This window comes from Emydura macquarii, unplaced genomic scaffold, assembly GCF_026122565.2.
Source record: "Emydura macquarii macquarii isolate MOO-44397 ecotype Brisbane River unplaced genomic scaffold, CSIRO-AGI_Emac_v2 contig_212, whole genome shotgun sequence".
NCBI classification, from domain to species: Eukaryota; Metazoa; Chordata; order Testudines; family Chelidae; genus Emydura; species Emydura macquarii.
In genome coordinates, this window is record NW_027130349.1 from 10,008,877 (window position 1) to 10,034,288 (window position 25,412).

The 25,412-nt window shown below is 39.3% G+C and overlaps 1 protein-coding gene across 1 annotated transcript in view; it reads right to left on the minus strand.

Moving 5' to 3' along the window:
* The window catches only part of LAMA1 (laminin subunit alpha 1), a 136,752-nt gene that overhangs the window by 43,768 nt on the left and 67,572 nt on the right, over positions 1 to 25,412 (minus strand). Inside the window, exons 20-36 of the mRNA XM_067547593.1 lie at positions 24,437 to 24,543; positions 23,174 to 23,354; positions 20,903 to 21,039; positions 18,248 to 18,484; positions 15,054 to 15,197; positions 14,505 to 14,684; positions 13,759 to 13,944; positions 12,935 to 13,062; positions 11,822 to 11,942; positions 11,539 to 11,676; positions 9,940 to 10,061; positions 8,489 to 8,575; positions 8,021 to 8,214; positions 7,546 to 7,688; positions 2,285 to 2,383; positions 1,115 to 1,226; positions 800 to 962 (exon numbers count right to left, since the gene is read on the minus strand). Coding sequence (XP_067403694.1) covers positions 800 to 962; positions 1,115 to 1,226; positions 2,285 to 2,383; positions 7,546 to 7,688; positions 8,021 to 8,214; positions 8,489 to 8,575; positions 9,940 to 10,061; positions 11,539 to 11,676; positions 11,822 to 11,942; positions 12,935 to 13,062; positions 13,759 to 13,944; positions 14,505 to 14,684; positions 15,054 to 15,197; positions 18,248 to 18,484; positions 20,903 to 21,039; positions 23,174 to 23,354; positions 24,437 to 24,543 — 2,479 coding nt within the window. The remainder of the gene's footprint in view (positions 1 to 799; positions 963 to 1,114; positions 1,227 to 2,284; positions 2,384 to 7,545; positions 7,689 to 8,020; positions 8,215 to 8,488; positions 8,576 to 9,939; positions 10,062 to 11,538; positions 11,677 to 11,821; positions 11,943 to 12,934; positions 13,063 to 13,758; positions 13,945 to 14,504; positions 14,685 to 15,053; positions 15,198 to 18,247; positions 18,485 to 20,902; positions 21,040 to 23,173; positions 23,355 to 24,436; positions 24,544 to 25,412) is intronic.

Here is a 25,412-nt window from a genome sequence, read left to right on the forward strand (position 1 = left end):
GTCTTCAAGAAGAAACAAATGAGGAGAAAGCAATGTGAAATCAAAACTGTGACCTAGAATAAAAGCTGAATGCTCAAAATAAATGTCAAAGTTGCCCCTGCAAAATATATGCCACATGTGTCTCCGTAACAGCAAAAGCACATTTCCTTCCCCAGCTGTGCTTGCAACAGGTGGTTTACTGGAGGAGTGGGAGAAGGAATGCCCCACCCTACACACACACATGCAAATTATTGCAGCCCTCTGGCTACAGAAACCTGTTTCTGCTGTAATCCCTATCCACCCTGTGTGGGGCAGTGAGGTGTGGAGCTGCATGGTGGCATATAAGCTACCTCTGTCCCTGTCTTGAGCTGTGCTCAGAATCCTGCCGTGCTTGAATGTGGGAAGAACCCACATGGAACTGGGCATGACAGTGATTATGGAATCCTTATATGTGTTCCAGACATTTTATCACATGCACTCCAGTGCAACAGAGCTACACTAGTTCTGTTGTACCTGGGGCCCGATAGAGCTATGGAAGAGGGAGCCAAACTTTGGTCAAAGGTAGTAGGTCTATCTGAAGTCTTTCCATTGTCTAAGGTGGACTTTGGACCAAGTCCCACCTGTGCACTGAGACTTCATTTAAACTATAGATAACTGAAATGCATTTCAGTTTCCACTTCCCCTCATGACAGAACTTCATAAAATTTTGCCATTACTAAGGAGACGCTTGATACATTGGACCATTTTCTCGCTCATAGATCCCTGCACAAATGATAGATTGTCCATGAATAGAGAAACATCAATAAGACAATAGGTTTACTTTAGTACAGTGGTGACATTTTGGTCCTCCTGCAAGAAATGTCTTCTGCGCATTGTTTCCAGCATGGCAGAGATGTCTTCCTGCAGACTCTGAGATGTACTGTTTGACAACTGGAAATCCAGACCCAGGGTCTCATTTAGAGATGCAGCCACTTCAGCAAGTACTAAGTGGGAAGAAAACATTGAGACAGAATAAATTGAATCCTTTACACAAACAGCATAAACGCTCTCTCGTTGCAAACAGTTCTCACAGATTAGGGAATACGTTTTTATTTCAGTAATGTAAGTGGACATAGCTTACAATCAGACACATTACCTTTGATGGTTGTATGCACTGTGTCAATTAATACAGTCAAATGTCGACTCTCATTCATGGTTCTTTGAGTTGCATTATTGAGCTTCCAACCTCTCTCCAATATTCTAGCCAACTAGCATAAAAATAAATAAATGAATGTTTACGATAAACAATTTTACAAACCAATTTAAGACTGATGGTTGTCCTCTGATGGCTTTTCCACTGAAGGAAGAACATTTCTAAGGTTAGCAATGAATTGTGTGAGAAAATGATTAGCTGTTCCTGATGAGATAGACCAGATTGATTTGGTGGATTTCAAGTATCTGCCAAGCAGATTTAATGAGATGCCTTCATTAAGTATTCTGCCAGTCCCAAACTCAAATATCAATGAAAAACTGCTATTGAAGTTGTCACAATCAACATTATCACCCCCCAAAGAGAATACTTTGCAGAACAGCAGTGATGTTAAAGGGAAAAAATTACAATTTTAAGAAAACCATTTTCCAGACATGGCACCTCTGGTAATGACAGCAATATGGTCATCGCTACAGCTGCTGAGTTAAATTAGGTATTTAGGACATTAAATGACATCAGATATCTCCACTCTAAGACATTTCAATCCACATTTTTACTCTTTAGGGAACAAATCTTACTCAAGCAAACAATGTGACCTCACTGGAAATTTTGCTTGAGTAAAGACTGAATAAAGACTTCAATATTTGCCCATTTATTTACAGTTTGTTCAAATTACACTTAAATCATATTGTAACAAAATACTACAGCAAATAAAATTGAAGTGTAAGGCTTCTTGGAAAGTGTCCAACAATGACAAAAATCTTTCCATTTCTTAGAACATGAACCACTGGAAGAATCATGATACTAATGGAGCACCTTACTGAAAAGTCTTCTAAAATTTAACAGAAAACCTATAACCTTGCTACTGGATTTTTAACCATTCTGTAGAATTTAAGAGAACATTATCTCTCTCCTATGGAATTATATAGAATACCACAAAAAACTATAGTATCTTTTATTAATTTTTATAGGTTTTTAGAGTAAATTCTATACAACCCTATCACCTTTCTATAAAATCCTGTTGCTTCAGCTTTGTTACATTCTGTAAAACTATTCCATAAGGGGTTCCTCAAAGATCTCTCTGTTTAGCTAGGAATGAAAATGCTGGGTACTTGCCTCTTTGTGCAGTTGATCTGTGCCTCTTGATATGTTCACAAGACCTTCTTTTGCCATCTCCAGTGAATAGATTGGATCCTCTCTAGATAATAAAGACCCCTATAAAGTGCAACAGATTGACATTTAAGATCTGATTTTTAGCCCAGTTTTCATGAGGCTACCATCATTTTTGTGTCCAGAAAGTTGTGGATGGAAATAACTAAGTGCACAATTTAGGTTATCTATAGGTTTAAACATCTGAACCTGATGTGAGATAAACTAAGCTCACAAGTATTGCTGGTGCACAAAAGTAGGCCATTTTTAAAATTAAGGACCAGTTTTCTGGATCCAGCCAAGTCTCAGGATGTTCGCCAATGCAGGAACTGCAGGTCAGGCACTTCTCCATATATAGCTGGCTAACCTACTCTGCATTTCTAGGATTCCTGTAAATGTATACTAAATGACCTGAAGAAGAGCTCTGTGTTGCTCGAAGATTTCTCTCTTTCACCAACAGAAGTTATCCAATAAAAGATATTACCCCACCCACCTTGTCCCTTCATATTTAGTATAATCAAGGGTGCCACAAAGCAATGTTTCTCAAAAGGTATCAAGAGATGTAACATATAAAAGGTATACACATTTGGACAAAGATTACACTGGATTTTCAGACAGGTGTCATGCCGGATGGATTCGGGGGGATGGGGCATGTATTATGTTGTTTAACATCAATATGTCAAAATCATAATAATTCATGTGAGATATGCCATGTCAGGTACTGTTAGAAAGGCTATAATGTGCTAAGTAAGATGATACTGTTTATGTTCATGTGTTATATGTGTAATGGAAGTTATGGATATGTTTGATATATCTGTATTTCAAATTGTGCTGTGTCTGGTCATACCCCAGACAGGATGGCTGCAGAACAATAGCCTGCTTAATGGCCCATTAAGAGATCCACACATACAAGGGGCCAGGGGGAGAAGCCAGGGATATACCTGATGAGTCACCAGGACTTGCTCATGTGACTCTGGGCTCCATTTTGGTTCCCGTGGAATTCCACAAGCAGCATGGCAAGGGCCAGAAGACATAAAAGTTTGCGGATGACAAAGTTGGGAGGTTCTGCTAATACAGAGAAGGATCGGGATATCATACAAGAAGATCTGGATGACCTTGTAAACTGGAGTAATAAAAATAGGATGAAATTTAATAGTGGAAAGTGCAAGGTCATGCATTTAGGGACTAATAACAAAAAATTTTGCTATAAACTGGGAACGCATCAGTTGTAAGTGACACAGGAGGAGAAGGACTTGGGCGCATTGACTATTGACTATGAGTCACCAATGTGATGTTGCCATGAAAAAAGTTAATACAGTTCTAGGATGCACCAGGTGGGGTATTTCCAGTATAGATAAGGAAGTGTTAGTACCATTATATGAGGCACTGGTGAGACTCATCTGGAATACTGTGTGCAGTTCTGGTCCACCCTGTTAAAGAAAGATTAATTCAAACTGGAACAGATGCAAAGAAAGGCTGCTAAGATGATCCAAGGAATGGAAAACCTGTCCTATGACAAAAGACTCAAAGAGCTTGGCTTGTTTAGCCTAATCAAAAGAAGGCTGAGGGGAGATATGATTGCTCTCTGTACATACATCAGAGGGATAAATACCAGGGAGGGAGGGAGAGGAATTATTTAAATTCAGCACCAATGTGGACACAAGAACTAATGGATATAAACTGGCCATCAGGAAGTTTAGACTTGAAATTAGATGGAGGTTTCTAACCATCAGAGGAGAGAAGCTCTGGAACAGCCTTCCAAGGAGAGTAGTGGGGGCAAAAAACCTAACTGGCTTGAAGACTGAGCTTGATAAGTTTATGGAAGGGATGTTTGATAGGACAGCCTAATTTGGCAATTAACTGATCTTTGACTACTAGCAGTAAACATGACCAGGGGCCTGTGATGGGATGTTAAATGGGGTGGGTGCTGAGTTACTAAAGAGAATTCTTTCCAGGTGTTTGGCTGTTGAGTCTTGCCCACATGCTCAGAGTTTAGCTGATCTCCATATTTGGGGTTGGGAAGGAATTTTCTCCCAGGGCAGATTGACATAGACCCTGGGGTTTTGTTTTGTTTTTTTGCCTCTCTCTGTAGCATGGGGCACGGCTCACTTGCTGGTGGATTTTCTGTACACCTTGAAGTCTTTAAACCATTTTTTGAGGACTTCAATAACTCAGTCATAGGTTAAGGGTCTTTTACAGGAGTGGGTGGGTGAGGTTTTGTGGCCTGCATTGTGCAGGAGTCAAACTAGATGATCATAATGGTCCCATCTGACCTTAAAGTCTATGAATCTATACCCACGTCCTGAGAGGAGAAACTAAGGATTGTGGCTAAGAGTAAGTTTAACCACGGGGAAAGAAAAGCAGCAAAGCCGGTGGTCAGGTATGATGCCTACTTCATTGGTGAGGGCCCACGACTGACAGGAAGAGGGAGGATAGAAGAGATCCCTGTTTTTGACTCTGAGGGACTCTCAGGAAGTTTTGATGCAATACAATTGAGAGGAGACAAGACTGACAGACCTTGTGACCCAGTAACAGAGACTGAGTTTTTTTTTTAAATTTTGTTTTCTATTGGACTTACTTTTTTTATCCCAGAAGGGGTTCAATTTTTAGGTTAGCCAGAGAGAAAAAAATAGGTATATCTGACATCACTCAATGGGAAGGTAAGCAGTTGTTACCATTCTACTCTCTAAAGTTACCTAATAATTTCTTCAGAAGCAATAGTTAAGAATTATTTTGGTACAACATGAACAGGTCTATCTGTATTGTCACCATAACCCTGAAACTTACCCCAAAATCCAAAGTCCCACAGAGGTTTCTTACAATTTTTTGGCATTCCTTGAATACTTCAGTTATCAGCACAGTGACAGCTGGTTTAGATCATTTGACTTAAATGCCAAAATATGTGCACTGAAGGGGAAACTGAAGCTGATGTCATTTTCATAGAAAATCTGGTTTCATTTTAGCATTAAAATGCTAAACATAGTATATGTTTTTAAAAGTCTATGCCATAAGAGATGACTTTGCTACAAGAATACAAAACAATTACAAAGCTAATTATACTATTACACAAGTATTGAAATAGTACAATATTTCTAAATAGTACAATATTTCTAAATATTTGCTATATAAAACAATGGAAACATGATTAAAATGGAAGGGTAAGATTATCTCTGACCAAGTCTAAAGCTGTAATTTATTCAAGGTGATCCTCTGATATCATAAACATAAAAATATTAAATTACATCCTTAAGTGTTCAATCTGGATATCATTTATAAAAGAAAATATTATCCTTCTAAGTCAATGTCATTTTAATTTGTAGCATGCAGCAGCACAAGAGGCCTCACTTTATCGTGCATTTGTCAGGATATGATGGAACCACAAAGAAAAATGTGGTTTTACTTATACTTTAAGTGTTTGTCTCACTACAGTTATTGCTGAGTAGGCGTTTTTCACTATACACACTTATTTTAGCAGCCATGTAGCATGGAAGATTCTGTTCCACTGATCTGCATGCCTGTTACAGTAGCTTTGTGCAGGGATGGAGACTTCAATGACAACAAGTGCCCCTATAGTATTTTAAATGAGTTCACAAAGCTGTGATGCTCCAAGCATGTAAATAAATGGAGTATCACACTTTGAAATACAATTTAAGCGAGTTAAGAAGGAGCTGTTGAGCTTCCCCTTAATGAGGATTAGGCTGCCTGTGCCTCAAACTCTTTACTATTAACACACATTTCAGAGATGCATGGAGAAAATTCAGCCTCAAACATTTAGGCACAGGCTAAGTTTGCAGCAGAAAAAGTGCTACATCAAAGGCAAGGGACAATGCCAGAATTGTGATAGGGCAGTGGCAGAGATTCACCAAAGAGCCAGTCCTGTAGAGTGCTCTTCTCCAGCTGCTAAGTTTCTTCCCATCCAGCCCAACCCTGCAGCTCAAGAATAGTGAGTGTATCTGTTTCTGTTCAGCCACGTGTAGCAAGAATTGTTGTTTCTAAATGTTTTGCACTAGCTACCATGACAACTTGTTCATAGTATCTTTGCAGCCAAACTTTGGGAACTACAGACATCCACCACAAATACGACAATTGTTTTTAAGGAAGAATTAGTTTGTAAATTCTTTGGGGCAGAGATTGTCTTTTGTTCTGTGTTTTCACAGCACCTAGCACAATGGATTACTGGTCCACAACTAGGGCTCCTAGGCATTATGGTAATATTATTACTAATAATAGAAATGATCCAGATAAGAAAACAAGAAGGTTGATGAAGTAGGAAGGATGTAATGGAGACGGGACACCAAAGCCCATGTTTACATAGTGTACTCATGAAACAATCCCTGTCTTAACCGCAACCCCTCCTAAACTTACCTGTGTGCCCAGTCATCTGCTTCCAGTCCAATCTCCCACCAGCTTTATTTCAGAGCAATTCAAAAATAGTATATTCAGTTCAAATTTTGCTTTTTGAATTATTTATTTGAGTGCAACACTCTCTGTGCCAGGAAAAAGTAAAGGAGGCTCAAACATGCTGTTCTGGAACTGAAAGCTTTCAACATTCTGAAAAATCCTCTCTGGTATTTGTTTCCTGATATAGGTCACAGAGGAAAGCATCTACTACGGTCAGGGAAGCATAAGCAAAGCAAACGGCCAACATTTCCCATGCAAGCTCTGTAATGGACTGGCAGGCTATATTGCCCTCTCCATCAGCAGAACTCATTAGGAAAGAAACAGCTCACTGCCAGAACTCTGTCTTCAGCAATGGGGCCAAAGGAGAAACCAGTTCATGGCTTGATTTTCTCCCTTCTTGTATTGTACAGGTCCCTCAAGGCTAGCCCTGTTCTACTGAAAATAAATGGCATGTCTTCAGCTGGAGTAAATTGATATAGCTCCATGGAGTTCAGTTGAGGATCTAGCTCAGAAATATCAAGGTGAAACATGTACACAATAACATGGTACAATAATACATATTAAATACTCTAATATTAGACACAAGAAAACTAGTACACGATTATATAGACATCTGGGAAGGTACAGGGAAAATAGTTTGACATTCTGAAAGCCAATTTATGATCATATTCTGATCTCACACACACCAGTATTACACCAGACACCATTCCAAAGCCATTAACTCTAAGAATGTTCCTCCTGAATTACCCCAATGCGAGTGAGATCAGAATCAGCCCTAAGTTTTGTTTTTAAGGTGTTATTAAATATTTCCATTATTTATTTTTTACCTTCAGGTATTTTGTTGAATTCTCCACATCCACCAATATCCCATATGGTGCAAAGGCAACACCAGTGAGGTTTATCGAAAATATGGCTTTGCTGAGGTTATCCAAGTCATTTAACAAAACACCTGTGCAGTCGTCATCGCAAGCTGAAGAAACCATTTTTTAAAAGGAAAGTAATGTTATTAGAAAAAGGCATTCTTTGAAAAGGTAATATTAATTTGATTTACATATAACATACATTTACTGGATGTGGTAAAAAAGCCCACAAATAAAACTGATGGCATACAATATTGAACATTCTGGGGTGAATCCAGACTAATACCATTGAAGTTGATGCAGTCACACTGCTTTGGCAAGAGAATCAAGCCCAATGAAACATATTCTGTGGTGGCATAACTCTATGCATGCACTTCACATCCACATAAATGCTACCTGACCACCCCAAACCCATTGAGAGACAAGAAGAAAAAACACCTACAAACACATTCATTTTCCACAAGGATGTGTCTGGGTTCACATGCATCACAGAGTTGTCCTGTCACACCCGGCTTACAGAGGCACTGTCCAGATATGTGATCACAATTATTGTGTTTTGAACCACTTGGATTGCATTGACACTGCTGACAACTGCCACCGGGCTCCTCAGGATTACCATAATAGCCTAGAGAACACCTACAGGGAGACAAGGGATGCTGAAAATTATTTTAAAATCTATTAGCATAAAGCCCTCTCTTTTTCATTATCACTAGCTGATCTGAGCTGTTGTATATGTCTTTGAGGAGGAGCCTAATATATTTTATTATTAGTCTATGTACAGTAATCAACAAATCACTCTAAGACATTCCATTTATAATAAAAAAGCATCACATGAAAATTTAGCACTCCATTAAAGGTACAGACATGTGCAGTGCTTGTAAAAACCTCCTGGAGGGTATATGTATCTTACCTTTCACAGTATTGCCCTTCATATCCAGTGAGACAAGCATCACAGTGGAAATCATGACCATCTTTCAGAACACAAGTGGGACTAAAGCTAGAGGAAGAAAGAATTGCTAAATAACAGAGACCACCCAAATGCAAGACTATACAGGTTCAAACATCTATTTTGGCAATCTTACCAGGTGAACACACAACATTTAAAACACTAAATATTGTAAGCTGCAGTATTGTCCATTCGCTGTGATGTAGTGTAACAGGGTTTGTGCTGTGAAATCTTTTTGTATCTTGAAAACATTTATAAATTCATTGCTATTTGATAACTGTGTCCTACATTAGAGTCAGCCTACATAATTCGACTTAAAGGTTAAAACCCATGCTGTGTATTCAGTATAAAAGAGGCTCACTCAAACAGCCTCATACAGGGCTAAGTTCACTGCTGATGGAGCTGCTTAAATTTTGCCTCTTGTCCCCCAGAGGAATTTCATCCCTGTTTGAGGGGGGCAGTGTTTCTGCTGTCGCCCTTCCTCAGTTATTCTGTTGTGGAAGGACAGGTTTAAGTTGTGATCAGGGCTTCCTTGGAGCCATACTGATGGAAGACGCCAAAGGGAAGCTCTAAATCGGTATATAGCCTGTCTCCTTGAGCCATACCACAACACTAGCTGGTGCTGCCCTCTGCTTTGGCAGAGATAGTAGGCTGCAGGCCCACTAACAAGAGAGGATACTGGGGGCCCTCTGCCAGGATCTATGCCAGCACAAATTGATGTGCAGATCTTAAGTCATTTCAGACCATTATCCATGCCCATTTTACAGATGGGGAAAATGAGATAGGAAATTTGAGCATGATGGCCAAAGACATACACCTCCCCAGGGCTAGGAGCTCCTGGGTCCCAGGCTTGAGCTCAGTCATCAATACATAATGCCTTTCAAACTTGAGCTTTCTGAAAAAGAGCTTGTGTGTATGCACATTCATTTTCTCTTTCAAAATCAGAGGAATTGTCCATCTGTAAAACAGATCATGTGGAAATCTCACATAAAAGGCATTCATTCTCATTGAGAATGGACACCAATGGAAGATGCACTCATGGACAAAGGGGCAATGGCGCTCCGTGATTAAAAAAACCCATCCCTATTAAAGTAAGGAGTGGGACTAGGCTTAAATTAGTGCATGTCAGAAACGTGAACTCCTCAACACCCCCATTTGTGTGACAGATCTTGGCCTAGTAAGCAACTTAACTGACCTATTCCATGCCACTTTTACAATTCAAAATCCTCACAAAGTTAACACTGAGGCTGGATCACTCCAAACACAAATTTCACCTCAACACAGGTAAAAATAGATGACCTACAAATCCCTATAAATAAGGAGATATAATAGAGACAGGGCCCGTTACTCTCGGTGTGCTCGCATGCACCATTGTAGTAACCAAATGCACACCAGAGTTCAGAATGTTTGGTTACCTGGTCGGGTTGCCTCTGGGACAGGCACAAGGAGAGCAATCATTGGCAGATCCAATTACTTTCCCATAGTAGCCTGGGGCACAAACACTACAATGCTCACCAGCTGTGTTATCTCTGCAGTTCTAGTACACAACAAGAAAATCACACAGTTTAAGACAGCAACAGAGAATTTTATCATCTCTCCAATCAATAAATAAGTACAGTCTTTACTAGTCATCTTTAATATCACTCTCAGCCAGCATTTTCTGTGCTGAAGATTGCAGTTTGCACAAATCAGCTGATCACAGGCATGCTTTATTCTCCCTCAATGCCCTGCCAACCATGCAGATCTAATGTCTTTTCTGATCTTCAGAAGGTTTTGAAATATGCTACTATGAATTTAATTAGGGCCAGGACATGACGGCACTTGGAAAAAAGCTATTAAAAAAAAAAAAAACGAGCATCTGATGGAAAATTCAACTGGTTGCCTAGAACTAAAACACTAAGTTTCAATAACCATGATAACTGTGAACTACAAAACAGTCATAAGGGGAGTTTGCAGACCCAGTGCGTTTAATTAGTCTATACAAAATTAGATAGCAAAGATAATATTTTATTAGTCCCCTATAGTGACATTAGTGTCTTCTTCTAACCAGTACAAATCAAATTCTGGATCCTTTATGAAGTTAGAGGTTAGCTGAGGCCAGCGAACAGTAGAAATGCAAGGTACCCCGCCACATGAGAACAGCAGAGGCCGGAAATACCCTAAGCGATCTTGCTACTCAGGTCAGCGGACTGTTTTAAAGAAGCGAATTGCTTGGGCATCAGAGAGAGAATGATGAGTATCTTTTTTTATTATTATTAACATCCCCTTCTGACTAAAAGACAATTAACATTAGTCTTCCAACAGGGTTACTTTGTACATGCTTCCAACCTGAGGTTGAGGATAGGAATGGCTGACATTTACTGGAATAAAAGATTTAGGATCTATGATCTGTGGTCTCAGACCGCAAGGTGCTTTCTGACTCACGCTTTAGCATAGGGTTAGGCCTGGCAAAGCAAGAACTGCTCAGAAGCCTGAGCAAGAGTAGTAAACATCATTTTAAAATGTGAATTTAAGGTGCAAGTCAAAGAAAATAAGCCAGCCTTGAAAACCGAGCACAACAGTTATTTCGAAACCAAACACCACAGAAAAAATTATAATTCCTACAAAAGATTGCCTGGCCCTGATACAATTTTAAGGGTGAGTATTGCTACTTTTCCTCTTCCACCTTTAGATGCCTATGCTTGGCTTGGCAAGATCCGAGGACTGGACCTTTAAATCTCACCAGCAAAAGAGAAAATTGGTAAACAACTATGTGGGACACAATAGAAACCAAGAGAATAACATATAATAGGAAATTCATAATTTTTAGGACTTAAGTCAGATCTCCTTTAAAACATTTGGTGAGTTCACTGAAGGAAACTAAGAGTCGTGTTACTGAGATATTTTCCATTTTTAAGTTTAAATGTATGTGTTCCACTGGAGTGTCACAGCCTCATACGCTTTAGAAATTCTTTCCTAAGCTATGGACATTGGATGTTCTAGCAAAACCAACACAACCATGGAAATGTACATACCAGGCACATTCCCGTTTCCAGGTCACAGATCTCACTGTGGTTGTTGCACTGACATGGCACACAAGGTGCAATCAGTTGGCGGGGCTCTTTTACATTCAGGTCTACATGTTTCGCCCGGTAGTACCCCGATGCACAGCTCTATATGGGTAGTTGTGGGATGGAGCAGTGAATAAGAAATAAACATAGGTATATATGTGAAAACAGTTTTAAAAATCCTTTTGAGATGTTTTATCAGAAACAAAGACACACAGAAAGGTATTTTGTTTAAAAAGCAGTTGCATACCTGACATGAAAGTCCAGCATAGCCAGTAGGACACTCACATTGCTCTATGAGATGTGCTGTATCTCTGCCCAAATGCATCTCCGCAGCCTTCACTGCAATTTCCATAGAGATATTTGCAATTCTATAAGAAATGTTTAGATGAAGAGTAAGAGAACATGAGTATCTAGTGAATAAACCTGAACCCTAACTATAAAGTTCAGATCCAAACTTTTGCAAAGGTCAAGGGGTGTTTGGATCAGAGATTTTGGTTTGAGGGCAGCCACAGAGTTTTCATGCAGAGATAAACTTCAAAATTCAGGAGTGTACTGATGTGGGGGTTGGTTAGGGCCCATCTCTGTTAAGTATGTTCTTATTTCCTAGCAGATAAATGTATGAGGTGAAATATCATCTCTGTACTCTTTTTAGTCAACTATACTTGTGCAAAGTGAATGCTAAGTGGGTGTGAAATGCTATCATTGTGATTTAGACATGTTTTACACTGATTACAAAAGGAATTGAGGCATGATACAATTAGGCCTAACAACATTTTCACATTCAATAAAACTCACTTCTTATTTTCTCATGAAAGAGTTTGTTTTTAATTTGAAAATTAAAAGTATAGAAATGTGTCAGTCCTGTAGTGAGTAACTCAATAACCATAAGAGTGAAATGGGAGACAGCTTATTTAGGAGACATGTAAGCCTTTCCTAGGTTAGGAGACAAGTCATTGTGCTTCTTTATGAGCTTTCCTACTAATACAAGCAGCAGTGACACTTAGTACTTCAAATGAAGGAATTTAGAGGAGATCTTGCTTCTATTCAAGTCAATAGGTGCTTATGTTTTAATGTTCTGAAGCTTTAAATTTTTGTTTAAAATAATTGTTAGTCTGACACCACCATCATTTCCCACAGATATAAAAATTTTAATCAATGAAATTTTTAAGAAGTGTTTAAAACCCATCATTTAGCACAACTGGGAAAATGTAAATTGATAAAAAAATAAAATTATACATGGATGTTATCCATCAAAATTATAAAAAATAAGAATTGTAAACTGCCAAGCCTAGTTATGACTATTCCTAGGTTAAACAAAAATTAATACAATAATGTGTACCAGATTCAAAGGGTGCTTTACCTGCTTTGCTGTAATTCTTGTCCATATGATGCCTTGATAAGGATATACTCAACGTTGCTAAGCACTGACATGAAGTCAGAACGTGTGACAGATTCATCGGATACAGAGTTAAAATATTTCCAAACATGCTAGGGGAAAGATAATTCATTTACATTAATTAAATCAGAAATATTCATGGCCACATACTTGTATCGCAGCAACAATTTCTCCCCCGCGTCCCTCCACCCTTTGAGAAATATAGTCATTAGTCACTGTGATCCACCTCCCGTCAAAGGAGGCTGAGTGCAGCTGATTCTAGAACACATCTGCACCACACATTTGAAGCTGGCCAGAAGAGACTCCTAGAGAGCAATATGAGGTGCTCTTTTCTCACTATTGGCTTGGCATATTGGCCCTAACGCATTGCCTAGTCCCTCCAGACTAAAGTCAAGTCCTAAGTGTTGATACCCTTTCTGACAGAGCAACATGATGTCACTAAACTGCCAGACTAGTCCAGAAAAATAATATTCAAGGGCACTTCATTTGCTAATGCAGATCTCCACCTAATTTTTCAAAAGCTTCCCATAATCACCATTTTCAAAGCATTAAATAAGCAAGTGAAGAAACAAAATTTCAGTTTAATTCCCAGTTCATTTATTTTTATGAAGTGATATTAGTCAGTCATTTTTCTCTTAAGGTGCATTTTAATTCAAGTGCTTTAGTCACTGAGTTTCATTTTAAGTCATATTCATTTATCAAACATCCACATAAATATTTTTTCTGGAAAAGGCAATTTTTATTCATTTACAATATCTCCTCTCCTTTGTTCAAATATTTAAGCTCACCTCCTTCATTTCTACTTCCTCCTCACTTCTTACTCCATTTTGTGGGGCAGAGATATCCACATAGATTACCAATTTACTGGTGCGACCCCCCTTTATCAGTATCTGTGGCTCAAAGTTTGAGGTGCCAAAGCCATCCAAAGCATAAAAAGCAACAGTATACTTCAGTTTTCCTCCATAGGCCATGAGCTGTTTGGATGATAAATTATTGCATTTATTCTCTCTGAGGATACTGGTTGAAAATATATCACTGCGATCAGAAGATTTAAATCTGTCAGTTCTTTGAAGAATTTGCAATAAAACCTGTAGTCTTAAACTCAGCAAATCTTGCAACAAGGTTAAATGTGCATTTCTAAAAAGTAGTCATATGTGTCTTTGTTAGGCTTCTGCTCTTTCAATATGTGCCATGCAATTTCATTTAATTCCCAAGTTTTAAAGTTTATATAGTCTATTTACTGTATAAAATATCATGGTTTAATTCCTTTCCAGGTTATTTATCAGCAACATTTCTTCCTCATACTAACCCTGAAAAATACCATAGTGATGAAGTATTGATGTGTCCAGACTTAAGAGACAAGTAAAACCTCATGCAAAGATGTACAACGTGAATTCATAATTATTTGTGCTACAAGTCCAACAACTTTAAATTCAGAATGTTTCAACTGTTTAATTGCAATAGGAGATTTAATTCAGACACAGGCAATCAGGATAATATGCCCCTATCATAATTCTTAGCTGAATTATCTTACCTGGTCTCCCTGGAACTGGTCTGGTAACCTCCAGTAAATTGTCTCGGTTTTCAAGTGTTGTCTGACAGTTGTGGCATCCAGTAAAACATCAGAAAACTGAGAAAATACACCCTCAGTTGTTCCAGTGAGGTTACTTTGAGAAACCACATGCAGAACGGACTGATCTGGAGTCAAGGTTACCTATAACAATAGAACCAAACTACAGTATTATTCCATCTAAATTGAATATCCTATAAACAGTTTCAGCTTATGTGAGATTTTTAAAACTCTGTTTAGGAGGAATAAAAATACTATAGCCACATTAAAAAATGAAGACACAATCTTTATTATTATCTTATAAATGTTTGCAGCAGTAAAATAGGTGCTTTCAGAAATGGGAATACCAATGCTTAGCTTTCTTAACCTTTTCCTCTTCCATGTTCTCCCACACCTTTTATATACATGAGTCAGTGGGCCAAATTCAGCTCTGAATGACAGAACTATGTAATTCCATTCAAGTCACTGTGGTGGCAGAAAATGGAACCCAAAAGTTTAAATTGCTCTACTTACCGGAATTCTCACATAGTCTTCTAATTCTGAACAAAATGCTGACAGCCCAAAACAGAAACATGGAGTACATCCCAAAGGGTTGCTAGCACGGAGAGCAAAGGTTCCAGTCTTGCATTCACTGCAGTGCAAACCAAATACATTTTCCTGGAAAAAAAAATACATACGTTTTATTGCTCTGCAAGTTGAATTAAAGATGATCTTTTAGAAAAGACGATGCTTCCCTGCCGTACAAACGGTGTAGCAATGGGTACTGTGACTGTTCACTGTTACTTAACAGTAGCAATCGTGCAGTAGATGCAATTTTACCATTGTTATACATTCCTGACATTTTTTAAACAGAGCTAATTTATTTTCAAGAGAAAATCAGATGTTTGAATATTCTAGTAAAATTAGCAACCATAAACTGAGGGAAAAAATGGAAAAATTAACTCTCAATTGATTTTTTCTTTCTAATGAATGGGATAACTCACAGAGAAAGGTATTGCTCAGTGTGAGTTAGGATGGCAGAATCTGATCCTGCGTGTGCTTCTGTGAAACGAATGAGTGTGATCAATCTGATTCCTCGTGGATAGAGTTCACTTTAAAAAAAACCCAACACTACTGCAATTGGCACTGATCAGCACCCTTCACTGCAGCCTCAAGAAAGAGTCCTGCCAATTTCTACACTTACGGGTATTGAGTAACTCCTCGGAGGGTGGTCACTTTCACTTATACAGAGAAAAACTTTTATTATCTTTTACTGGCTTTTAGGTGCAGAGGTTCACCTCTTCGAGATATTTATATCCCTAATTCTACTCACACAAGCACATCTTGGGATGAAATTCATTTAATGTTTTTGGGATACAGAACTAATATCACAGGTCTCACTAATATAAATATATTTAAATGTATCTTTTAAGGAGTGCATTTTGTTGCAATGGAGAAAGCTTAAAGTTTTAAGTTTGACTAGTAGCTTTACCTCATATGAAAGGTTTTGAGTTTATTATTTGTCAGTTTCTCCCAACCTTTATAAAACTATTTTTATCTTTTTCTGTAGGAAGAAGTTTTTATGGTTATAAAACAGGTCTAGTAGTCAGAATCTTTGTTGTAGTAGATTTTACTGGAGTTGGGTCAAGTTATATACTGTTTCTGTGCTTCAGTTTTTTCATCTCTATAATGAGAATAATAATACTTAAGGCTTCTATCTCACAGGTATTTTGTGATGCTTAACTTATTAATTTTTTCACGTGTTTTGATATCCTGGGATGGAAGTGGTAATATTATTGTATTAGACTAATTTGTTAATCAAAATAAATTATTACTTTTGGTTCAGGGTTTGTATGTATAAATGCTGTCTACATACTAACTGTCTCTACAAAGTGGGTGAAGCAATAATTAGCTGCCAAAATGGGGAAGGGGAGGGGATGTACTTGTATATAAACACCTTCACCAGAAATTGAGCTCCAGAAGCCTCAAAATTGTATCCATTCAGATGATGCATTCTGAAGATTTCATTCCTGTAGCACAACATCCCTAGAACGTCTTGGAATGAGACAATGTTTTTTCTCTGGCCTTGGGTTGGAATGCTCTCCAGTGGAGTATCAAGAGTCTCCGGCACACAGGAGCCAAGCCTACATTTGCACCCCAATCCCCCTGCATACCCCCCCACACACACAGGGCAGGAGGGGTATCTGCCCCCCAACTGCCCCAGGGAAGACGAGTCTATACCTGGGGGGGGGGCATGAGGCACGGGGGGCACGGGGGCACATTTGTAGGCTTAGCTTCACCACCTCCCTCCTCCCCGCATTTACCTGCTGCACAGCACCTGCCTCTCCCACTGGAGCAGCAGCCCCACAACCCAGCGCCGGCTTGGATGGGACGGCTTCACCCCCCGGCCTGGGGACGGGGGCTGGGCCAGACCTTCATGACACATAGGGGGGAGGAGGCGCTGAGGGGAGCCCCTGAGAGCCTCCTGTGCCCCCCACCCATCGTGAAGGGCTGACCCGGCGCCCCTCTCCTCCCCAGGGAGTGAGACCGCCCCATCTGAGCCGGTGCCGGGCTGGAGCAGTGGGTAAGTGCGCTATGGGCCGGCCCTTCATGGAGGGCAGGGAGCACAGGTGGCTCTGTGCCCCTCAGAGCCTCCTGCACCCCCTGCCCCCTGCGCATGGTGAAGGACGGGACCGGCGCTCCCTCACAGGCCGGCACTCAGGGGCCTGGCCTCCCCTTCCGTACGCCACTGATGCTCTCTCTGCACTACTGATGATGCAGAACAATTTTTCTGTACTGAATTGGTTCTCTCCTGTGTAATACACCTCCCAGAGATGCTCTGAGAAAATATCCCTTTAAATATGGAGTCAAATGTTATTCTTTTGAATTATTGGCTAAAATTGTTATTATTTACACTATTGATGAGGCAAAAATCACACAGGAAAGAAAATATGAAATAAAAATGGAATACAAGGAACTTGCTTAATTAAAACGTTTGATATGAAAAGCTTTTGTTATGTAGCTAACAGGTGAAATACTGGTCCCCATTGAAGTCAATGGAAAAATTCCCATAAGCTTAATAAGACTTACAGACATTCTCAAAACTCATAGCCAGCCTTTTTATCTTGTGGTAATAGACTTCTGAACCCATTTTGAGACAGAGAGAAGCCCATTAATGAAGTATGAAAAAAACCCCAAATGTACCATCATTCATTTCTGATCATACTAGCTGATGTCCCAGAGGGCACTGTGCGCCGTAAAAAAAGATGGTCACAGAAATCTTCTCAACCCACATTATAAGATTTATTTTGAGAATAAACACATGAATTTGCCATTCACCCAGTTGCAATAAATAAAGAGAACAACCCTATGTCTGTGCGTGTGAATTCAGTACTGCAGTTAGACTGCAGTTATGAAATATTCAAAATCCTATGCAACATTGTAAAGAATCCAATCGTTCTACCAGAACGTACTGTGGGAGTTTGTAAACTTATCAAGGATTCAGCATTCCAGCTAGCTAGAATCTACCTGTTATGGTTGAACATACAAATGGACCTGATCCTGGATTCCTAACACAGACAAATCCCCATTCATTTCTTTGAGAGTTTTGCCTAAGCAAGGACTGCAGAATCATGTCTAATAATGAGATGACCGCAAGCTGAAAATAAAGTCATAGGGCAATTTAAAACAAACAAACAAACAAAAGGCAACAATCTTTCACATTATACCTTGCAGGAACAAATGCCAGTTTCCTCTTCACAACTACAGACTCCTTGACTCTCATCACATTTGTCTGCTTTGGTGCCACTCAAGTCACAGTCACAGAAAACACAATCTGGGTAGTCCCTATAGCCTAAGGCACACCTAGAACAGTCTCCTCCTCCAAATTCATCTTTACACGGACATTGACCCGTCTGTAAGTCACACTGGAGACTGGCTGAACCTACATCACTGCAATTACAGGCCTAAAAAGAAAAATAAGCAGAAATTTTAAGTTTTCGCGATTCATATATACTAGATATTTAGAAGCAACTTTGTTATAACAAACAAATATTAAAGAAAGCAACATTTGCCAAACAGTTTTTACACAATGATATAAAGCAAGGGTTCCTAAATAGGGAGCGATAGAGAGGAAGTGGAGGTTGTTTTCTTTTTTACAGAAAAAACTGTGATATTTCTAACAACTTACGGTAAATATTGAGAAATGTTGTGTTTAATTATAACTACTTTAAGTTTCTTAAATACAGATACTAATTTGCATTTACTTCAGCCTCTACCTGTATGTTAAAAGTACAAGAAAAGGATGCTAAGGTATAATTCACCACATTGTAGCAAGGTGACACACACTGTGGTCATATAACTTGACTACTCTTTTACTCAATACTTGGCCCCTTTCTGGACTTAGTGTCACTAAGGACTACCGAAATATGCTGTAAAGGGGCAAATGAATATTTCTCTCTAATGTAGGGGCGTCCTTAGGTAGTGCAAAGCCGGAATAGCTGGCTGGATGGCATTCACTCCCCTGTTCCATCTAAGGAGCGTGTTGGGGCTTGCCTGAGGTTGGAAGGGACCAGGAGAAGTGAATGGCATTGCACGGGATCCTTGTCTGGTGCAGTGGCGACCTGCTGCTGATGTAATTTAGCTTGCTCTAAATTATATCGGGGAGCATTTTAGGCCCAGGCTTCCCTAGGATGGGGGAGCAGAAAGGTGGTTTAAAGCTTAGCTGTGCCATGTGTAATCTCAGTGCTGCTGAGGACTGAGCACAGAGCATATTGTCCAGTGCCAGGATGTAAGTAATTTATGTAATCCCACACAAATTACAGTGTGATAATATAAGGGAGAGAAATGCTAAGGGTTTAGCAGAATGGAATACATAATTTCTCTGCGACAGCTCTATGAAAATGGAACATTTCATTTTTTCAAGCATGGGGAGTCAGTTAGAAAACATCCCAGGTTTGCTATGCATTCTACTGTATTGACATGGCTCTGGCTCATTTGGCAGGGTCAATCTGCTGGAGGGGGAGATTCAGGAGGGTTTGTGCCTCCCAACTCCTGTGGGTGAGCAAAGACACACAGAGGTCAGGCACAATCCAGCCCCAAATATTCAGAATATTACCTGACGATGGAGCGATTTAACCTTGGTTGCCAATCAATCAAGCAAAAGCTTGTTATAAATCAATGAGATTGCAGGTTTTATTGAGTAATTACTTTAATTTGTTGCAATCCTGATTTAAAAATAGAATGAAATAAATGCAACCATTTGACTGACTGCTGTATTGGCCAAAAATTATGCCCAGCACTAAATTCTGGCAGCACTTTTCAGGTTGATTGTCCTTGCAGTTCCCCCACAAGAATCACTACTGAAGACAACTGGTACAAAATTACCAGACTTCATTTAGTAAAATCCCAGACATGTTATGATTATATTAAAGCTTGGCCCAGTGCCTTTTCCAGGAGGGAATTAACTGGTTGAAGTTAATGGCCTAAAAATGAATATTCTCCCAGCTGATTACTGCTCTATGGGAACTGCCCTGAGCTGGCATTCTCACTGCTTAATTATAAACTTTTAGCTTATGTTATAAGTCAGTTGAGAAGAGGTCCTTGCTAGAGCAATAAAAGACTTAAAATCTTCTGAGCTCAACAACATTCCATGCTGTGCCATTCAAGCTAATCATCACCATAACACTCAGAATGAATTACTTCTCCATGCATGAAACAGGAATCATCTCATAACTTTTATTTAAATAGAACGGTAAGATAAGTTTATGATGGCATTAATGACTTGTTGGTCCGTCTGCTCTGGTCACCAGACTAACTCGGCAACAGAGACCTCTAAGCAAATTAATGATGCTTAAATAATTCATTGACAGACTATAATATTTATACAATGTCCTCAGAGTGTGAAACACACAATGTACAATAGCTATTTTTTTAAAAAGGTAGCAATGAATGAAGTTAGATATACTAGATTCGATTGTTCTTAGAAGCACAATATTATGACTATTCTATAGGACAGTAACCAGATTTCCTACTATTGTAGGAAACTATTGTAGATCCCAGAACCACTGCACCATTGGCTAGAGTCAGAAAACATATGGCAAAGTTTTAATAGGGCCTGTGCTGCAGTCCAAAGCACACACTCTGGTCTAGATTTTCTAAAATGGATGCCTAAACTTAGGGTTCTAAATCCATATGTAGGTGCCTATACAAAAGTGGCCTGATTTAAATTGTTGAGTGCCCAGCAATTCCCACTCAAATCAGACAACCAGGAATGAGGTATTCAAAACTTGAGGTCACTTCTGACCAACTTACCTACTGGTAAATCCCTGACTACAATGTGCATTTCTTAAAATAATTGTAGGTTTTTAGGAAGCACATAATACCTTACAGCCGAGCTCAGGATCAAGACCCCAATAACTGTCCTCACAGAGTTCACATTTTGGTCCATGAGTGTGAGGGGGACAGATGCACTGACCAGAATCCTCATTACAGTTGTTCTGAGTATGAGCACAATCACAAGCTGCAAGAGAAATAGGACCAAATGATTAGTTTTGCCATTGATTAGGCTCTTCTCGCCACAGCTGGGCATCAAAGTGAGTTCAGATATCACTGACAGCCTTATTTTCCTTCATTATTCTATACAGCTCACCCATTACAACAGGGGCCTCTCAAGATCACTGAAGAACAAATTGTGAACACAATTAAATTAACATTTAATTAAAGGTAGTTGTACATGTAAGAGACAGCTGTGCATGGAGGGTGAAGCTGTACTGCCATAGGGGAACACGTCCCAGAGGCAACATGCCCGCATTCATATCACTTAAGAGGGTGAAGTTTATTCCACCCAACCCTGTGAAACTGGCCTGGTGTATGATTCTATCTTCTCTCTGCCCATTTAGGGGGTCTGTGGGGATAGGAAGGCGACTGCTCTGAGCACACGGAGTCCAATAGTGCCTTGAGCCCATAGCCCCATCCAACTGGACTTCCACATCGGGGCCCAGCACAATCTGACGCTCAGTTCTTAGGCATGCAGACATTGTGTCACACTCTAGCTATACTCTGCTTGATGCATGTGCATAAGACTATTCAGATAACACAGCAGTTTCATGAGTGTTGACAGTGGAATAGACTCCATAGCTTTTATCTTTTCCTTCATCTGTTTAAGCACTCAGATACAATGATGAAAAACACCACAGAAATGCCTATGAATTATTTTTTCTAAATAATGGGTCAGATTCTCTTCTATATCAGAGTTCTGCTTGGTGCAAGGAAGGGAAAGAGGGGGAAAGCATCAGGGAGCCAGTTATACCGTGGGTAGGTCTGCAGCAGCCCTAGGGGATGTTTTGACTCACATCACTGGTATGTGGTCTCTAAGGGACTATATGCCAGTAGATGATTGGTGGAATGGACTGGAGCGGAGCAACTCCCCATCCCTGACCCAATCCCTTGATCTCCAATGAAGGGCAGCTGGCATAGCCAGCCAGCTTTACACCAGTGGAGTGTCCTACTCCATACAAGGAATTCTCCACTGGCCTGCTGTTGTTAGATTCTGATCTGAGTGATGGAAAGGGCTGGAATGGAAATCATAACACGATCCAGTAAATCTGCTCTAGGTTATTCAAATATTACAGTGATGGGCATCAATAGAAGAACCTGGACTGACAGACAGAAAATGGTAGATTATCAGGAGGTAGGGTAACATTTGAAAACATAGTATAACAATTGGAGGGACTATTAGATGTGCATAATTTAAGTGGACTATAATAAAGGATATATTTTTTTTTTAGAAATTTTAGTATCAGGATAGGGTACTTGCATACTATAACTACCCTAAATATTATGAAGAATATAAACATGAGCTACAAAAAATACAGAGTTTAAGGGAAAAGTTTGAATATTTGGGGGGTCTTTTTAATATACAAAGATTTACGTCTTGAATTTTCAAAGGGCCTAAAACAGTTAAATCCCTTTGAAAATTCCAGCTTTAATTCCTAAAATATATACAGATATACAATCTCCCCACATTACATATTAACCACTGTTGTATTCTGTGAGACACCATGGTGATGTTTTCAGTCAGATAAAAGGAGATATTCCTTTAGTTATGGTGGTTTGAAATGAACTGTCTAGCATACTGGACCATTTGGTGCAATGGGATTTGCTTTACTTTTGAATTAACATTTTATCATTGTACCATGTTTAAAATTTGTTTTATAATCAGGTGGTGATATTGGAAATGTCATCAGTGATGTAGCCTCTCAAGCTACGAAATACATGAAATGCAGGGAAAAAATGAGGAAAGAGAAAAAGTGCAAACACAACTTTATAACATTATTCACTTTTAGCTTTTACATTTTGTGGCGAAAAGGGAGATTATTGTTTTCTGTTTTCTCTGGAGGAGTGGAGAGATTTTGGCAAGAGATTGCTGAACAATTTAAAACTATACATTTCTCTTGCAAATTTTTTATTATTTCTTCATATTTAAAAGTCATCACTTCTTACAAAGAACCAATATGAGGGGACCCCTTTCATTGTCAAGGATTTGTGAATATTTCTTAAACAATCAACATTCCTGAAGTGTAACATAAAATACTTTCTCAAAAGAAATCCCCAAAGTGGGACAAACTCTGAGGAGAACACAGATTATAGCTTACGTGTGCAGCCACCGCCCTGGAATGCGTAAAAGCCATGAGCACAGCGATCACATTTCTCCCCAGCCACTCCTGGTACACAGTAACACTGTCCTTCATCATTACAGTCCTCGGAGACTGAGCCATATTGACTGCAGTTGCAGGGAAGGCAGCCAAGTCCAGTATTCAGGCCATAATAGCCATTCTGTTGGACAGGAAGGAAACCATGTTTCAGCTAAATTCTCTCCCTTTGATCACTTCATATTATCCACGCCTGCCGCTTGACCTGCATGAACATTTGCAGGCTTTGTTTGGCTGTGGGAGGAGGTGGAGGAATTCCCAACATTATCCATTTACTGTTCCTCTATATGTAGGAGTGTTCAATGACACTGTGTCCTTCAGAAGACCCAGGGGAGGGAAAGGTTCTTTATCTTAGAGGACACAAGGCTTAACATGGTATGCTGAGGGCCAGAAATACTCTAATATTGTTTAACCTAGTTGTTAAAGAGGTACTCCCAAGGTTTTTAAGTGTACAGTTTGGGATTCTTTATCATTTAAACACTTCCCTGAGGTGGTGAAAGTCCAGTCATAGCACAATTTTGTTAATGCATCAGAACTATACAATGAAATTGATCATTCCACTTTCATTGTCCAAACTGTAAAAATGCAAACAGTGAGTAAACCACGTAAAAGGTGACAAGTAAATTAAGATTAAAGTTCTCTCATTTGGTAGGACTCCCTAACGTGGAATGCCACAAGGTCCTTTGCTGTCACAATTCTTCTTCAGTGGGTAGGTGAAGCTGTTAGGAAACTTAGTGAGGAGAAATGAGCTGAAGTGTTTTCAGTATGTTGACAATGCTCAACTTTATATCTCCATGTCATCCAGCCCAGAGAATGCGGACATCTCTTCCAGCATCAGGACATGAATGAGAACTAGTTGGCTGAGACAAGGTAGGTGAAATAATATCTTTATTGAACCAATTTCTATTCTGGAAGGTACAAGCTTTCAAGTTACACAGTGCTGTTCTTCAGGGTTGGGGAAAGAAATTAGAGTGTAAATACAACACCGCAAACAGCTAGTTGGCTGAAATTCAATTAAGCTTTTGACAAAGACATCACCTTCCCCTTCTGACCTCCTTTTTGTGCTAAGCTATTATTCATTGTACACTTAACTAGGCCAAAATCTTCCTCTTTGTCATTGCATGTTGATGTCAATGCTTGTAAATAAATAGATAGAACTGGATGTTAAAAAGTGTACGTGTTGATAATAGGTGTTTCATTTCTTACCAAGCATGTATCACATCTTGATCCAATCACATTTGGTTTGCAGTGACATAGGCCAGTCTCATGATGGCAAATGTTGGAAAGGGAGCTATTCACATGGCACTCACAGACTTATGTTAAAGAAATAAAAATAAAAATCTGTTAATGCCTATAGATATGAATTCATTATTATGCAGAACAACATATCTCTATATAAAGCACAAATCCAACTGTTGTCTCCCATGGGTTAATACACCTAATTATCTATTATGTACATGGGCCAAACTAAACAGAAAAAGTTGTTCAGTACTAAGCACAGATGCACAAAGTCAACCAGAGTGATGTACCCTGTTGAAGAATCCAAACCCAGTGCAGGAACCCCATAAGTAAAGTTACAAGTCTTTGTGCTCATTTACATTTTCTCTCTTCTCCCCCCACCAAGAATATATTATATGGAACATATTTGCAAGGGATGAATAGGATGGCCCATCAGATCCTGTACATTTCAAATTTCTTTGTGTTAAATTCTGCCTTCTATTATACCAGTGTAAATTCATTTTAACACTGACTTCAGTGAGGTTACTCTAGATTTACACTTGTGTAACCAACAACAGAATCCGGCCTCATGACTCCCAGTTTTCCCAATAGAGTTATGTTGGTGCCTGCACTGAGCTCTGTGAACACAAAGATATATTTGATATGTACAGAATGTGTGCAGTCAATCTGCTATGATTGCAAAGAACATATACTTTGCACACTTGCATGTTGCAAATATGGTTTTCTGATACCATTTTTTCTTACAAAGCAGGGGCAGTTCAGAAGTTTAGATGTGTGCAACTACCTCAGTAGTCAGATCTCTTATTACTTTACTGCAGTTTACAAGCTATAGTTTTAGCAGTGTTGCTTTGAAAGTTGCTGTTCAATTTTTAAACACTTCCCGTTGGTATACACCCACTCCATCCTGGCTTGGTGTCTGTCTGGCCAGCATTCTTGTGATCGA